This window comes from Lates calcarifer, linkage group LG3 (genome assembly GCF_001640805.2).
Source record: "Lates calcarifer isolate ASB-BC8 linkage group LG3, TLL_Latcal_v3, whole genome shotgun sequence".
Classification (NCBI taxonomy): domain Eukaryota; kingdom Metazoa; phylum Chordata; class Actinopteri; family Centropomidae; genus Lates; species Lates calcarifer.
This window is the reverse complement of record NC_066835.1, coordinates 17,638,424-17,656,428: the sequence shown is the minus strand read 5'-3', so window position 1 is coordinate 17,656,428 and position 18,005 is coordinate 17,638,424. Positions and strand designations below refer to the sequence as shown.

The following is an 18,005-nucleotide window of genomic DNA, read 5'->3' as shown; positions in this document are numbered from 1 at the left end:
ATGTGATTTTCACATACAAATAATAGTTTCTGAGTCTGACTGACAGTAAACAGACTGTAGCCACTAGGACTGGCCATTGTGATATATGTATTATCCAGGGTAACTTGCACCCATATTGTACTCCACAGTGTTTTACCTGTTCTAACTGCTTTCCTTACCTTTCGGAGAGCTGAGCATTTGTCCGGCCGGTCTGTGGTCTCTCTCCCTGGACACATCGATTTCTCCGAGGCTGGCATTAACATGTCTCTTAGCTGCAAAAGTTTCCTCTCTCACTCAGCAGCTGTGGAGAGCAGTGACCGCAGGAACACCACCAATTTTCCAAGGTATGCTGTCTTTCTTGTCTGCTTTTTGATTAGTGTCATCGTCTGTTTCAGATGATCGGCCACCACAGTGTCTCCTCCTCATGGTAATCCACAGTATAATCCGCATTTGCATTTTGTTTTTATCACAAAAGTGCTTCCTCGGTTTCCTTCAGAAGACAGCATAACTGCGATTGTTAGAAACGCCAATTTAACCGCTGTTTAGTCTGTTTTTCTCCAGTCTTCTGCAGTGTGAAGAGGTTGGTCTGCCAAGCCTGTAGCCAGTTCAGTGAAATATTTATTTTGAAAACGTACTGACCACTCAGTTGCACTCTGTGAGTTACCCAGCTAGCACGCTACTAGTGTTAGCGAAACACGACGTCGAAAAGTTAGCTAATCCGTTTCTATGCTAACTTCCGGTGACACACGGTGCAAACGGTCTGTCCAATATCCGCTGAAAACGTTAAAATGGTTAAACTTACTACATGTAAATCTCTAATAAAACAGGAGCAGCAGTTTCGGAGAGCACGAAGGTTACCATGGCAACGAATGGACCGTCCCTTTGGCTCGCATACGGAGGCAGAGCCGCATGTAAACAGGTCCGGCTTATGCGGATGAACATTCAGGTTCCGGGGTGACGTCAAGCCTGCAAGGTGCCCCGGATAATGCATAACATAATGGTCGTTCTTAGTGGCTTCATTCTGTCTCCTCCTCCGGTCAGACTCAGAAACAAGCGTTTGAAATGACTGATTTAAAAATCACATTTATTCAGACAGCATAGGAGGTTCGCAGCAATTTCCCCTACGTGTTGTTTAGTGTCCTTATTTCCCCATATTTCTACGATGGAGGTGGTGAATACAAAATTATAACAACTCATGGTGCCACAGTAGCTACATTTAAGTGAAATAAACCAGGTTGAAATTTATCAAAATGATCCTTTACCTATTTTATATACATTGAGGCATAGTTCTGTGGTTAAAGTCTTGAACAGTCATTTAAATCAAACACATGAGATGCTGAGAGAAATATGTCAGTTTAGTTACCAGATAGATGTAGTGGAGTAAAAGGTACAATATTTCCTTTTGAGAAGTACAAAGTGGCATAAAATGGAAGTACTCAGTTTAAGTACAGGCATCTCAAAACTGTGTCTGAGCACAATACTTGTAATTGTATGTTGAGCATCATCAGTCTATGTGTTGAACATGAATTGTTTCCAAATCAAAACTTGAAAACTTTGAATAAATAATCTTTTAATAAGTGAGGGTAAATCTGCAGCATTCTTTACTTTAAGGCTGATCATGACTGATTTTAAAGATTGGATTGGATCCACTCCACACAGCAGATTTTCCAGCCTTTGAAGAACTGATATCGCTCCTCCCAAGACTGATATGAAAGAATTTAATTGAACATGAACTTAGAAAATTTGGCAATGACTTTTAACACTGACAACTTTGCTGAGAGTTTAACTAAAGTGAGAGAACATTTCCTGCCCTCGACTAATGAAGTATTTCCCTGCTCTTTCACCTCAAAGTAATGACTGGAAAGAGAGGGAGGTGGTGAGGATCAGACAGAAAAAAAACCCTGGAAGGAGAAAGTAAAGAAGCAGCCAGAAAATCTGGAGTGAGAGCGATGGCAGACCACGAGGGCACAGAGGAGGTAGACAGCAGATGGATGAAGAGGGGACGAGTCTTGTGGCGTTATCACCGGGGATCCATCAAACTGCTCCTGTGAAAAACTCGATGCAGAACTGCTGCTGGATGACAAAGCAGTATGTATGTATGACAAGAATGGAAACAGCGCTCCTGATGGTTTATACTGCAAAAGATTTTTATTTCAACTTAACTGTTGAGTATGTACAGGAGAACAATTTGTACATAAATAGGCAATAGTTATAAATATCAGCAGTTCAGCTGGTACAAAATTAAAAAAGAACATATTGTACATTATCTACAAGTGCCACTTTGGGTTTTTGTACAACATTGTCTCTTGTTGGATTGTCCATATATATATATGTGTATATATTATATATATATATATATATATATATATATATATATATAGTCCATTCACACATTATCTGAGCTGCACTGCACATGCAATCACAGCGGGTACACAGTATGTGTCCGGGGGGAGTATGTGGCATTTGGACGACAGTGGACTGAGGGGGCAGCTTTAGTTATAAGCCTATGAAGGAGACAGGGTTATTGAGCTGGGCGCCTCGCTGCGGTGCGATGGCATTTTTAAAAGTCTAGAGGGTATTATTAGTTGCTGGGTGTCTCCTTAGATATTGCAGTGCACACACACATACAGCAGCTGAATCACAGCAACCTGGAGCAGGAAAAAAAAAAAAAACAATAGTTGTTCATGACTGATCATGGCACTGGGTGTGGATACTGTGAATATCAAAATACTATCCAGTGGTTAGCTTGTTCATTTCAGCTGTTACACTTTTAATCGTGTATACACACTCTTCTGGTGAAGACTGTGGCTATATACAGCTCAGGTTGTACAGTAAGTACACTGGCCTAACAACTTCAGTCCAGTTCTTGCAGTTTTCGTCTGCAGAGCAAATTTAAAAAAAAGATTTCCAACACATTATGTAAGACATTGCTCAGTGAACTGCTGCTCTGAACAAAGTGTCGCCTACAATTAGGTCCTCACCCTTTTTCACGCTTTAGGGGTCGGCTTAAGAATGTGAACAACCTCCTCCCTTTGCTAATGAAAGAAAATAAATTAATAACCCCCCACCCCCCCCCCCTTTTTTTTTTTACTACTCACATGCACAACCGCACAGACCTACACCGAACACAGCAACGACAACACTCACATGTCACGTCTCCTATGAACCGCACATACACACAAAACATGCAGAAACCGCCTGGCGAACAGCTTCACAGAGATATCATTGCTATGACAGCAGGTGAGTCATCAGCAGCAACTCACATTTGGTCCCTGAAAATTGAGCTAAAACATTCAGAATGGGTTGTATGGACAATGTGCAGAGCATCCAGTGGATTAAAAAGGGAGGTTTCATGTGACTTTTCATTTCTTCTTTCACTTTTTTTTTTTAAATATCACTTACACACTTTTTTTTTTCTTATTTAGGGGGGGGAATTAGGATAGAAACATTTTGTCTGTATCAAAAACACTCTACACAATCATCCCTCAGGTATTCAGGCTCCTGCTGCCTCTTCATTTCTGTGCAATATCGCCCTCTTGTGTCGCTGAGCTGGTACTGAAGGTGAGCTGTGTCAGTTACATAACTCCAATAAATACACGATGTTTACCTTCAGAGCTACAAAACCTCACAGCACACACACTTAACAACACAAACACCTTTTTTTTCTTTTGAAAAAAACATCAAATTCACTTCAACCACAAGTCTGTGGGCCGTTTGATACCCGAGCCAATGTGCAAAAGTTTTTAAAACTTAATAAAAACAAATAAATCTTGGCTGTGATATCAATTAAATGAGATAAATAAAGCTAAAATGTGAGTGGTACTTTGGCATTACAACCTGACTCCTCTCACCTGGGTTTGGTGCTGTGTACAAAGGAATCTGTTTGAATTCTGGGAGGGTTTATGAGCCACGTAATGAGCAATAAACTTACATTAAATCAGTGTATCTTTCTAGTTTTCAGTGAAGTAGTCAGTACAGTAGCTTCAAGCACATTCTTAATACATTTTCCTTCACAAAAAAACCTCACCAGAATAAAAGTATCAGTGTGTAATAACTGTGAATACTGGACTGGGTCACACCAGAGTCATATCATCGCACACGGTGCTAAAACAAGGCAGATTGAATTCAGTGCAATATGCAAAGTTAAACTTAAGGAACATGGGTTAATAAACAACACAAAGAAAAGAGGGATCTAAGCAGCAGAATCTGTCTGACCTTCTCAAGCGAGGGGTGGCTTTCCTCAGGTGGAAGGGAGGGGAGAGGTTTACTATACTGTAGCGGTGCACATAATGTTAATAAGACTATGTCCCGACAGTATCACAGAAATAAATCTGCACTCGGACTCAGGATAGTTTGTCAGAAAAATACGCCAGAGCTGACTCTCAAGCAGCAAAACAACCCTTTTTAATATCAGTACACCTTCTTTAAACCTGATTAAGAGGATCCAAACCAGACCTGGATTAAACCTGCTCAAGGCAAACTTAACTTTACACTACTGAGGGTTCGTCCAGGCCGTTCTCTGTCCACTTTAAAGGAATATTTCAACACTTGTTCGCTTTCTTGCTCATGTCTGTACAGTAGATGGCTAGATTAGCTTAGCATAAAGACTGGAAACAACTAGCATGGCTCCGTCTGAAATTAACAAAATCCACCAATCAGCTCCTCTAAAACTTACTTATTAACACATTTAGAGCTGCAGTGACTGGTCTATTAATTGATTAGTTAAAGATTTATCACCAGTTCTGATAATTGATTAATTTCTGATCATTTGTGTCATTTTTTAAGAGATTTCGGATTCTAACCCCTTCTTCTGACCTTTCTGTGTGGAGTTTGCATGTTTTCCTTGTGCCTTCCTAAAGACACAAAGGTTAATTGGTGACTCTAAACTGACCATATGTGTAAATGTGAGCTTTTGAGTTTATCTCTAGATGTACCCCGCCTCTCGCCCAGGGTCGGCTGGCTCCTGCCATCCTTAAGGATAAGTGCTATAGCTAAAGGACAGATGGATGGATGAATATCTTTGGGTTTGGATCTGAAGAAATCACCTTGAGCTTTGGGAAATAATAACTGACAGATTCACTCGAAAACCAAACACAATTACGTCTTGTTTGTTTAAAATGTGAGTCTAAGAACAGACAGGGCTTTTATGTGCTGTGTGGTGGTCTGTCCTGCTCCCCGTCAAAGGAGACTTAAATGTGCTGGTTCCAGTCTAAGCTAAGCTAACGGTCTCCTTGTTCCTGCTTCATATTTACCACACAGACATAAGAGTGGTGTGAATCTTCCTGTCTAACTCTTGAGTGAGAAATGTTGAACTACTCCCTTCACCTCCTCTCTTCTGGTTCTGGTTGGCACACAATGAATCAATATTTCAATACGACAAACCAAATGTAGCACTGATGCTGGTTTTCTCCTCCACATCTACTGATTTCACACCTCTGAGCGTCTCCAACATTTACAAAGTGCAAAAATTCAAAGCTTCACATTGAGCTCGTGAGTTTGGATGGTGCAGCTTTTGAGCTGTTTTAAGGAAAAAAGGAATGATCATGATAATCTGTACTCAAGCATCGTGAAGACCTGGAGGTGAGGATAATGATGTTTCACACTGATGAAGGAGGTGTTTTTGCTGATGAACACTGTCGGGGTTGTCACTCGCTAAACACCCCTCGTCGCTTGACTTTTTGTTCTCTGGCTGATCGTTATTACAGGTCGTCACCGTTGTTTCACTTTTTAAAAAATAGGTTGTTTTTTCCCCCCCTACAAGTGCAACAGAAAGCCTTCAAGAGTTAGTGGCCACAAAGGCATCTGGACGTCCCAGAGAAGGCTGTTGGCACAAAGAACTGATGTAACTCTGGAAAACGCCCGAAACATGGCTTTCAAGTCCAGAAGCAGAGGATGGCGGCGTCTCCGCCTGCTGCTGCTCTTCAACATAAAGACAACCTGGCCTGCATTGAGTTCCCTCTGAATCTGCAGCAAGTGATTGTGGCAGTAACAGTACAGAGACACCGGGGGGCGCTCTGTCCTGCATCCAGCCCTAAAGGTCCAGAGCACTTCTGCCTCCTCTCCTCCTACAAACGAGGCCACGACGAGCGCCTTAAGTCTCTGATTGGCTCGATTCGTCGGCTCTCCTCTCGCGTCAGTGTCTGTCCTCCCGACTTGTTGAGGGGTTTTCTTCACAGAGTGGCCAGGATGCGCGAGAAGGATATGACGACAGGAGAGGGTGGTCTGGCCCACGCCGAGAACCAGAGCCTCCAGTGGAGCCATGTCCTTCCCTGCGACGCGGTAAACCCCCGCCACCGCTGCGCCTGAGGGAGAAAGACACATGGGCAGCATTAATACCAACAGATGTGTTACCACAAGTGTTACAGGCTGAATACTGATGCATCAAGTGCATACATGGTTGTAGCTGCTTGACATGGAGCTACTTTTAACTACAATTTAGTGTTTTGTAGAAGAGGTCAGAGCTAAATTAAATGACTAGTTGGAAGCTTAGTGGTGGAGACATCATGTGACCATGGTGTAGTTGATTTATAGCCTCACATTAGTGTTGTACTTATGGTGATTGTATTTAGGCTTCAAAAATTCTAACAGTGGTGTTCATTTATGAAGATTATCTGATGAACCCAACACTGAAGCATCACAAACTCTTGCTGGTCACAGTTTTTCCGTCCAAATTATTCAAAAACCAATGAAAAAATCTCACTGGCTTTTTGTCGAGGGAACCAGGGTGATGCTAACAAAAATACGTCATCCCTGCACCACCCTGACTGTTAAACAGCGACACTTTTTAATCTGATTGTTTCTTAATCAGTAATAGATATTTAACACTGTAGAAAACTAAGTACTCTGGGGCTTTAAAGCTTGATGTTTCTACACTACATGACCTTACCTACTACATAACTTCTGCTCGGCTGAGACTATCTTTGACTATAAGCCAGGCTCGTGTACACATGGAGGCTGAGACTGAGGGGTGTGTGCTCACAGTCAATAGTCCGCTGTCCCTGATTGCTACACATTAATAATAAAGTGTCTTTCTATTTCGGGGGGCCAGCTTGCATCTATGATGGAGAGTGATTCATTCATTCAGCACAGCAGGCCCTGAAGAGCAGAGCTGCCCTGCGCTCAGAGAGGTTTAGGTTTATTTACACACGCCTGTGATCACACTACGGTGGGTGGAAGGTAATGAAAGACAAAGCAAAGGCAGGAATAATATCTGGTGCGTCTGGTAACATCTGGACAAACCGATGGACGCATTTAAATAAACAAACAATAATAAAAAGGTGGCAGAGAACAGGCAGCCAGGAGATTATCGCAACAATACTGATTATTTTAGTGCTGTGACTGAATTAAATATTATGATTTTGGGACTTTCACAGGTTAACATATGACTGTAATTCAAAGTGTATTTAAAACTTAACCACACGCACTGCTGCAGGTTCTACATGTGATTTTCTGTAAAGTAGTCTATAAATACTCCATCTGCAAGAATGAACCCTAACCAAACGTAATTAAGAGACCATATATAATAATCTGGAATAAATACCAAAAGCTGGCTGATAATAACTTCATTTAATATTTGAGAACTCTGGCATCTTCTGTCAAATGAAAACATTTGCTATTTTGTTTAGATTTAATTGCGTAAGATGGAGGGTTCAAGCTGCCTCGCCTTGTGAGAGACAGATTACGATGCAGGAGAAAGCGATATATCCTGACTTTAAGTCCTTAGTTGTGTTAAACTCAAAAAATGTTGGATCCCATATGCAACCGGATGGTATTTCTGTGTCAGACACTGCCTGCCTGGTAAATATCAAACCTCATCCTGTCAAACTTCATGCTTCATATTTCTAACAGAGACATGATGATGTGGACACGTGCACCGTTACATTGCAGCAGCTGTTCACAGTGTCTGGGTTCACTGTTCTAGATCAATACTGCACCGATACCGACTTTATTACACCATGACCAGGTTCAAGTTTGTTTTACTCTGCGTTTCATTCATGCGACGTTGTCACATGACTCGCTCACGAGAGGACAGGTCTAAACAAGAGACTGCTTCTGCAGCATGATGATATGAGATGACTTATATCATCATATGAATTTTTGTCATATCACACAGCTAACATGGAGTTGGTACAAGATGCGAAAAAGACTGAAAGTAGTAAACATGATACAACGACACAAGTTAAATGGTTAAGAAATGTGCTTTACAAATGCTTGTTTGGCAACGAGTTCTGGTGAATCACAGTGACTAAATATGTCCTGTGGAGTTTGCACAGGACATATTTACATTTTTTTGTCTTGCTTCATCATCGGGCGTGACATGTTAAGCCGGTGTATACACCTTAATTCTGATTATTTTTGTACCTTGAACGCATCATTACACATGCAAAGTATCATCATATTTTCTAAATCGAGGTGTTAAATCGAACCAGAAAGACTGGGGTTTTTAATTCAGTTGATATCAGCCACACACAGATGAAGCATCCTGTGCCACATAAACAAAAAAAAAAGGAAGGTAAACAAAAAAACACAAAAGTCAGAAATGTCTCTCCCTCCCTGTCTCTCTGTCAGGTCCTGTCTTCCTCTGGTTGACAGGATTTAACACACAAACTCCCAGCATCCCGCTCTCGTTCCCTCCCTGTCGCCTCCTTTCGTTTTTTGGATGACTGGATCCTGAACGCTGTTGAGGTCAGTCTAAAAAAAGGATAACAAAAAAAAAAAACAGTGGAGTAACTGGACTTACTGGTGATGACGCCTCCGGACAGGGAGGCCAGGAAACCCACGCTGACCAGCACCAGGGTGATGAGGCGGCCCCTCTTGTGGCGCTGCAGCATGACTAACATGAGCAGCCCCACCGCACCGTGGACAAAGAGCGAGGAGAAGAGACACCACAGGAACACCCAGTACCACATCTCTGACGGGGAGAGGGAGACAAAACACAGCACAGGCAGGATGTTCAATCAAATACAGCCTGAAAACTTTTATACACAGAGCCAGTCCACTGTTCATGGTTCGTCGGAATTACATCAGCATCATCTTGGGCTCGACAGCAACATGTTTATAACAGAAAAAGCCTAGCGAGACAGGGAGAATCTAATCAAAGTTTATATCCAGTTGCATTATGGAAAATGTAGGATCCAGTGTTTTGGGAGCTCAGCCAATACTACTGCTCTAAAAGTCAGGATTTCTCAGCCTCTGTTATTTTGATTTGACCATTATTTTTCATCTTTTATAGGTCCCTCAACTTTATGGTCGGCGTAATACTAAATCAATGCAGTGCCCCTTTCAGCAAAGTTGGAATAAAAATGACTGATCCATACAGACTCTCATCACAGTGAAGAGCAAGACAAATATTCCTCCCTGGATAAGTAAAGACACAGTGTCCTTGTCAAATGCTGAGATTTTTACTGCTCGGAGAGAATACCATCCCGCTACATGAGCCACTGGCACATTTGCTGATGCACTCCACAGATTTACTCAGTGCAGATCGGGATGCAGAGATACTGATGGAAGAGCGTCTGCGAGCCGAGGGAGGATTTCAATCTGCAGCCGCCACAATCTAAGTTAGGGCTCATCAAGGAGGCAGCCGACCGTGGTAATGGAGCCGAGGTGAGAGGTATAAAACTGCTCTGAGTGAGATTTCAGACGAGCTGCTGTGAGCTAGATATTAAGCAGTAAATGGAAAATCTGAAACAATAGCTTGTAGTTGGCTTTTCAGCTGGACTAGATACACAATTCAGCATTTATACATCAGTCAATAAAAATGCTGAAACGGCCCAAAAATTCATCTAATTAAGCACCAGACGCAACTTTTATTTCTGAGGAGACTTATCACGCACCCTACAGAGTCCACACTGTGCTGCTTTAATAAATTAATTCATAAGAAAGTAAACAGCTTCACAGAAGCTGGACCAAATCAGAGGTCAACCCCATTCAAAATCTCCCTCATCCTCTACCTCCTCATCCCTCTCTCTCTCTCCTCTCTGGGCTTTGCATAAAGAGCTCCGGCCTCATCGCCAGCGAGGGGGCCTTACTTTGAACCACTGGCACCGTGGGAGCGAGGAGCAGCCAGCTGGCCACAAGATTATTCAAAAAGAAAAGAGATCGACTGAGGATAAAGGGGGGTGGAGGGCATGGATAAGAACTACCAATCCAAAGCACAGGAATGTAGCATTAAAGGACCAAGCCTGTTTTGTTTGGACGAAGCGACATAAACAGGAAACGTGACATTGTTGTGTGGCGTAAACATCCGAAGACCCAATTCTGTTACAAAGTATTTCTCAGCGCCAGAGCCCAGAGGGAGCTCTTTAACATATCCATTTAACCTAGTTGTTCCACAGTCGAACGAGCGCCTACATCTACTTATTGATCTGACAGTCAGCCGTCGAGCCGGGCGGAGAGAGATGTGACAGCACAGGTAACACAACGGCTCTTTGTCCTGCGTGACTGGGCACAGTTAGGTCAGGAATCGCAGGCCTTATCCACGACTGTCTTTCTACAACCGTCGCCATCCATCCGGCAAGAGAGGAGGGAGTTGTCAGCGATGGGGTATGAGAGTCAGAGTGGTGCTTCCATTCTGCTCCATCCTCTGATGGAGGTCCACCATCGCCCAGGATGTTCAAATCCCCTTGAATTCAGATTTATCTGTTAATTATTCTCTGCGTGTCATGAGTATGTTAACTCTCATTTGATAAGTACCCAGAGAAATCCCAGCCTGCTCCATCAGGATCCCTCGTCCAGCCTCGGACGCACACGGGCGGGCCGGGCATCTGTCGCCAAACCTAAGCCTGGACAGATTTACACAATGCTCAACATGGGAGCATGCAGGGTCGCAGGAGGACGTGTCCCACAAACCCCCACCACTGTCAGGTCCTGTGACCATCAGCACTGACTGCACCAGTATTTCCATTTTCTGCCTCTTTATACTCTCATCTCAAATAAAACCTCTCACATGGTTTTATTTAAACATCTGCTGAAGTCCCAAAGACGTTAAAGTCTGCAATATTTCAAAAAACATGCACTGATGAGTCCAAAAAATGTATACAATTTTTTCTTTAGTGTCAAAACCCCTCAGATTTCTGTCGTAAAATTACTACTATTAACTAGAACTGCAAAGACTAGTCGATTAATTGATTAGTTGATCCACAGAAAATTAATTCTGATAATTTAATAATTTATGTTTTAGTGTTTTTTTAGTGTTTCCTTGGTTTCAGCTTCACATACATTAGGATTTGCTGCTTTTCATCGTTGTACACTTTGAGAAAACAAGACATCTGAAGGCGTGACCTTGAACTGTGAGAAACTGTAAAGCAATTAATCGAGAAAATGACGGCAGAGTAATCGATAAAGAAAATCATCATCAGCTGCAGCCCCAAGGTAGAGCAGTTAAAACTAGCTCTGTCTGCACCAGTACAACAGTAAATTACAACCTACACATTAGTATTGACAATTTATGAATGGATCGTATAAAAATATTAATAAGCACCCATTTTTCTGCAGATAAAGTACATTTTGCTGATGATGTTTGTGTTCATTTTGAAAGCAAGACTTGTACGTTTTACACATTTCTACATTGTAGTACTGGTACTTTTAGCTGAGTAGCAGATCTGAATACTTCATCCACCACTGCTGAGCGCTAACACTGATGAGCAGGCTCTGACATTAACACCTGCTGAGGACTAAATGCCAGTAAAAATCTGTCTTTGGTGGATAAATGTGTGACAGTCACCTGCCACAAGCTCGCCGGGAACATTTGCAGCAACATCTAAAAGCATTAGTTAGAAGTTTTTCTGTTGCCCATCGTGATGAATTACAAGCTTGATGTAATATGATCAAGTTTTAAATGAACAACTACAGAGAGAAAATTGGTCGGGTGAAATGTTTCAGTGGAAATACATGGCTCGTTATTTACTCAGGCTGATAGAAATTACTCTTGGCAGGTCTTTTTTTTTCAGTTTGTTGGAGGGCGAGTTGAACATTTAATTTCAGGGGACAGCAGCGCAGGTGGTCACAGCTTGGAAAGCGCACCGATGGGGCGAGAGATGTGCTGTGTCATGTTCAGAGATACGAGCGAACACGGGCCAAAACACAGTCAGAGCACGGCATTAACTTCTCCTAATCCACAACTACAGACTGGGGTCTTTGTCGGCACGGCAGCTTTAGAGCTCGACTGTCAACAGTGGAGCATTAGGAAACAAAAAAAGGGCAGGGAATTATGTTTTCTGGTCGCTTGACAAGAGGTCAGGTAAGAGATTTTAGCATGGGCACGCAGGCTGCAGCAGATCACGAACAAAAGCTGCAAACTCCCAAAGTAGGAGCCGTGCAGAGAGTTCACCCATCAGGAGGAGGAAAGATGGATTTGACAGAGAGAGAGCTGGGGCCGAGGTGGTGGTGATAAAGCTGGCACTGTCTTGACTTTGTTCTGAACACTGCACAGAGAATCCTGTGAAAGCTGTTTCCAATTAGAGCTGGAGGATAAACTGAATTTAATGAGTTACCTGATTGTGCATCTCTTACTGACCTAAATACGGCTTTTACTTCTATATGTATCCCATATAATTAAACCTGGGGACACTGCAATGAGCTGAAAACACAACTCTGACATATAGACTGGTGCAGGGATGAGGTCTAAAACCTGGAAGTAAGTTAGCATGTTAGCACTCCCGGTTCCCTCGTCCCAAAGTCAATGGGTTTTTGGTGAAGAGGTTAAGAGGTCAGAGCTAAATCAAGTTAAATATCTGGTTCTTTAGCTGCTAAATGTTCTGCTATATTCACAGGCTAGCCACTAAGTTTGTGCCTTTTGTTGCTGTTTAGGTAGTACACAGTGGGTTAATGAAAAACAGGGTTGTTGTGAGCAGTGAGGCTGAACCAAAACATTTAATTTGGCAGCTGTAAAACTAAAACAATGAGCTAAAAGATGCTAAAATGCTCCGTCATGCTGGGGGAAAATGCAGAATTCACATTACATTTGTTAATGTAAAACAACTAAACAAACTAGAACAGCTACAATACATGACATCTAACCATGGATTAAACCAACTAATTAGCCTATTTAACTGATCATACTGTAATAAATGCAGACGAACAAATAAAATGTAAGCCAGCATGAGAAAGAAAATGTCATAACCTAAATTATAAAAGTGTTAAATATATTGTTACTGAGATAAATGTGACAATTACGGAGATATTATTTTGAGATCATATCATCCAGCACTGTTTCCAATATAATGTGATGTTCAAAAGAGGAAGTGATAAGGAAAGAGACATCTCATGAGTCAACACTTAAGTTAAAAAGAGTCATTTAAAAGCCTAAATTCCAAGAAAATATAATGATAGGAGCAGTTTCCTCTTCTAGAAAGTAGTTCCAATAAAAACTGTTCACAGGACTTTGGGTTATCCAGAGCAACAAGGACACTGTTTCAGGAGAGAGATGTTGATTTCACTTTTTTTATGTTACTGTTCAATGGTTTCACCTGCAACTGTTAAAAATCGCAGGCATTTTAAAACCTGGGAACATGAGTTGATGTTCTATAACCCTGTAAATATATTCAATGAACTGTCCCTTTAAGCTGTTAAATAGAAACAAAGAGTCTGCTAATACAGTAAAAGTCAGTTTTCTGCAGTACACTGGTGTGGTACCGTTGTGCACTGTATTTGCAAACCATAAAACAAACTATGTTCTTTTTATGGTCTGCTGAACTGAAACTGCTGCGAGCACACAAATCATAAACAGGAAATCCATCTGTTTAAGGCAACTCCTCTGGGCCTCAAAGGAAGGTTAAAGGGGTTGATGTATCTGAGAAGTTTACATCTGCTTCTGGGGTCTATTGCTCTTGTTGTTTAAGGCTAACACACTCTCTCCCCCCCATCCTGACCTTATCTAATGTCCCAGGAGGTCGTTTTTCACCTGGCTGGTGAACTGTGGGGTTCGAGGGGTGGGGATCAGGATCAGGTGGCAGTTTCGTGAACCCTGCTCACCAAAGCCTGGGTGTCAGCTCCTCACGGCTTTCTCTACTTGCTGCTGCAGCTCTGCTTCCGCAAAACTTCTACATGCGCCACAGCTTCCTGCTGACTCAGCATCATTAACTACCGCTTTCTTGTTCTTGCTTGATGTGTTTTCTCAACACAGGATGTCAGCTGTGTTTCATAAGATGGGTCCGGGCCAAGTCAGCTATGACCACATGTACACATGCCTTTGCCTCACTCTGCGGGGAGGAGCTCAAGAATTTCTGTAATCTTGTATTTATATGACAGAGCAATCCTGTTGTTTCTAAACAATCTAACTCTCTAAAATAATGATGATGTTTTGAACAGATGGTGTCCAGCAGTTTTGTTGTGTCAAGTTCTTTTTGAGGACATTTGGCTTGCCTGCAGAGGAGAGATAAAATGCCCACACACTCCTTTTTTTGTGCATTATTTCTTTTTTCCATTTCATGTGGACTTAACTTGACCCTAGCTCATCTTCCTTGAAGCTCCTTAACACAGAAAATAAAATAAGCTCGCATTTTCCTCTTCTTTTTGTTTTTGGTGTAAAATACAGCAAGTCAAGGAAGTACCCATCTGTAGCAAGCACTGACACTTCAGCTATCACTCCATAAAGATGATCCAACCACATATTTACAGCTTATTAATATCACTTAGGCCCTGCCATTCAAAACTCCATTGAAAAAAGCATGGATTTTAGCTCGTCAAAATTCTTAGTGTCTAGACAGACATCCTGCCCAGAGCTTGAGGATGCAGCCTCTAATTGCCTCTTGATTACTGGACTGCAAGACAAATTGGGGGGGGGGGGTCAAAACACACTTCATTTACTACACAGTCATTGCACATTCAAGCAGCAGAATGATTAATTAGCCGCATGGTGCGATTATTTTCATGTCATCCACTGACTCTGCACGCGTGGACAGAACAGAGGAGTGGCGTTTTTGTTGCCGGCATCTATTCCAGCAATTATTCACCAGCTGGGGTTGGAGGGTGGAGTGGGGTGCTGAGGTGGTACAGATGCCCCCTTTTAATGGGATCTGCTCTTCCCTTTCTGCCCACTAAGCATGTGAGCAGAAATATCACATATACTGGTTTATTTTTATTTTTTTGTTTTAAAATGGACGCGCAAAGATGCCAACAGCCACCGTTTAAGGATTTACAACTCTACGGTAAACGCAGGTTACGGTGATGACTTCTGTGTGAACACATGTAAACAGCAGAATAACGGCACCTTTCATTCCGCATACCTGTGAAGTGCTGCAGCGTCGTGCCTTGCACCCAAAGGCTCAGCACTTGCTGCACCGACAGATTAACAGAATAATCCCTGTTCGTTGTCATGTTTCTGCCGCCGCCGCCGCTGCTGCTGCCGCCGCCGCCCGGGCTCGCACCCCTCTTTATCGAATAGCTGTACTTGGCTTTAGACGAAGGCATGGAGGAGACCGGGGTGGCATGGGATGTGAGGCGGCTCTCCCCGGCGCGGCTCGCCTCTACCGGTGCCTCTGCTTCGGCTTGACGTCCGTCTCCGCTCCGGGAAGGGAAGGGCCGCTGGTTGGTCGGTTCACCCTCGGTGGTATCGGTGGCGGCTGTGTGGAGGCCATGATGGGGATAGCAGCGGGAGTGCAGGCAGGCAGGCAGACGCACCACGGTCGGCTCGTCCTACATCGGTTAGCCCCGGCTACATAACCCTTAAAGGGCCAGGCGCCTCTTTTCGCGAGGGAGGGCGGGGGGTTACACTTTACGTTGACACAGCTTCAGGATACTGAAGTCGCTTTATGAATGGGGAACAAAAGAGAAGACAGTGGCGTTTGCGCAGAAAATGTGCGTAGTCGCTGAGATAGGGAACGTAGTCTCAGCACAAGCCATGATAGCATATAAATCACATAATTATCTTCAACAGCGCAGTTATTTTTATACACTCCGTTGTAACTGGCTAAAAAATAACATTAGAGATTAAATTAATTATTGTTTTACCACCAACCATCGGGCGATCTGTTGACCGGCAGTCAAACAACGTGGTTGCTAAGCGACAGACGAGCAGTTACGTGTAGCCATTATCGCCGGTGGCACGAGCTTTTCCAACGGCATCGAACGTTACTCAGCCAATCAGAGGAGAGGAACACTTTTCCCCCCCAACGGCATCGAATGTTACTGAGCCTATCAGAACTGAGGACCACAACTGTCACCCTCCATGTGCAACAACATAAATACACAAACCTTTTACAAATTGTTATGTGATGTTTAGTTTATGTTTATTAATTTGTTGTTTAAAAATTCTACAACTGACGTGCCAGGCTACTACCGGGCGTTGCCCATGACGGATGGATGCAGGAGCCCTCCATGGTTCTGATTGGCTCCTGCCACGTCATCCCAAAACGCCTGACATAATAATAAATAATATGATAGGATGGATGTGAGCAAGACACAAAGGAGTCTTAGTAGACCTGATGGCACAGTTCGGGCTGAAAAAAAAAACACTCACTATGACTTATCAAATGTTTGAATTTAAACATAACAACCTAAATGTTGAAATAAATTCAAACTTTTATGCTGAGGTGGACTAGACAATACACTAGACCTTTTTTTTCAGTGAGAACTGAATTGCTCCATCAGCCCCAGAAGGATAAAGACACAAACAGAGAGCAGATAAAAAGCTATTTTAAATAGTGTGAATCTTTACACTTGTCTGACACTTTTTTTCTCATGTAGTTGAGCGTCAGAAAGAAAAAAAAATAATAATAAAAGTTGGATGAGGAAAGGCCAGGAGGGAACCTGAGTGTTATGCAGACACTGAATGTTCTGGAACATTTCTCTGAGGAGTGCAGTATTTTAAGAAGTGTCCCAGTTCAGAGGTATGAGGGTGAGGAAACATCTGACATTTGACATCTTTTGAGTCTGTGGAATTTTCTTTAAATGCAAAGGTTAACAGAGTAGGATTTAATAGCCTGCTGGATCGTGAGGGAATTCATGCACATTCATGTTTCCCTGTAAGTTCAGCTATGTTTTCAGAGAGGCAATAAGCTAGCAAGAGAAACATTCATCAGTACCAATAATCAGTAAGCTGCAGAAAGGTATTGTTTAGGGAAGATACCAGTGAGGTTTTGCTCCTTAGTTACAGATTGTGTACACTTCACATTTTTGCTGACCATTATGAAAAACATATTTTTAAAATGTATTTTGATTCCATGCCAGACAGCCATTATCTTCCCTTTCTTTCTATTATGATAATTTAGTGATCATTTTTCTTTGTCTGGGTTTTGTCAGGGATACATTATGTTGCAGTTTAAGCACAGATTTTCACTGTGCTGCAAGTCTGCTAATTTATTTTTATAATATATGCAAACTGAATAAATAAATGATACAGGTTAGTAAGAGTAGAAAATACATTTAGTTTTGGTTGTGAGATGGTAACTGATGTAATGTATGTGATACTTTTAGTAAAAGAGCTAAAACATGCAAAACCACTGATGTGATCCTAACATAAGAAGATTAAACAATTATTATATACATACACATTATATTTTATTTTTCACCTGTGTATATTCAGTGAATACATTGGGATTCATCAGTATTGCCAAAACTGGTGAAATACTTACTTTCCCTTTTCCCCTGTAGCCGTCCTGTTTCATCACAACTTTTTTTAATATCCTCTTGCATCTCTCTGCCCCAAGGGCTTGAAAGAGTCTGACAAGTCTGAGGAAAAAGTTCAGGCAAGATGTTGAAGATACAGGAAATAACACAGCGTAGGTTTTCTCACAAGTTTTTTCTTTAAAGTTAAAGCTAAAGGTGGATATTTTTTAGATGTACCATGTTGTTTTCAATCACCTCTCTGCTAGTCCCTTACTGTAACTATGAATCACACATTAAACATCCTACTGTAAATCATTCCCTGCATATTGTGATTCAATTATTACTCAGCATTTACTCATAACTTATTCTCTATGACTTCCACAGATGAAAAGAGATATCACATGACATAAAGAAGCCACTGATAATGGACACTAGTACAGTAATTCCAAGTTTGTATCTAAAGTTCTGGCATGGCTTAA

At 42.1% G+C, this 18,005-nt stretch overlaps 1 protein-coding gene across 1 annotated transcript; it reads right to left on the bottom strand.

Annotated features, from left to right (window-relative positions):
• Positions 1-5,996: 5,996 nt before the first annotated feature.
• tmem170b (transmembrane protein 170B) lies at positions 5,997-16,396 on the bottom strand. The gene is given in 4 exon segments (XM_018700047.2): positions 5,997-6,188; positions 6,190-6,281; positions 8,720-8,890; positions 15,207-16,396. Coding segments are annotated over 4 exon segments (486 nt in total). The 5' UTR covers positions 15,391-16,396; the 3' UTR covers positions 5,997-6,149.
• Positions 16,397-18,005: the final 1,609 nt, after the last annotated feature.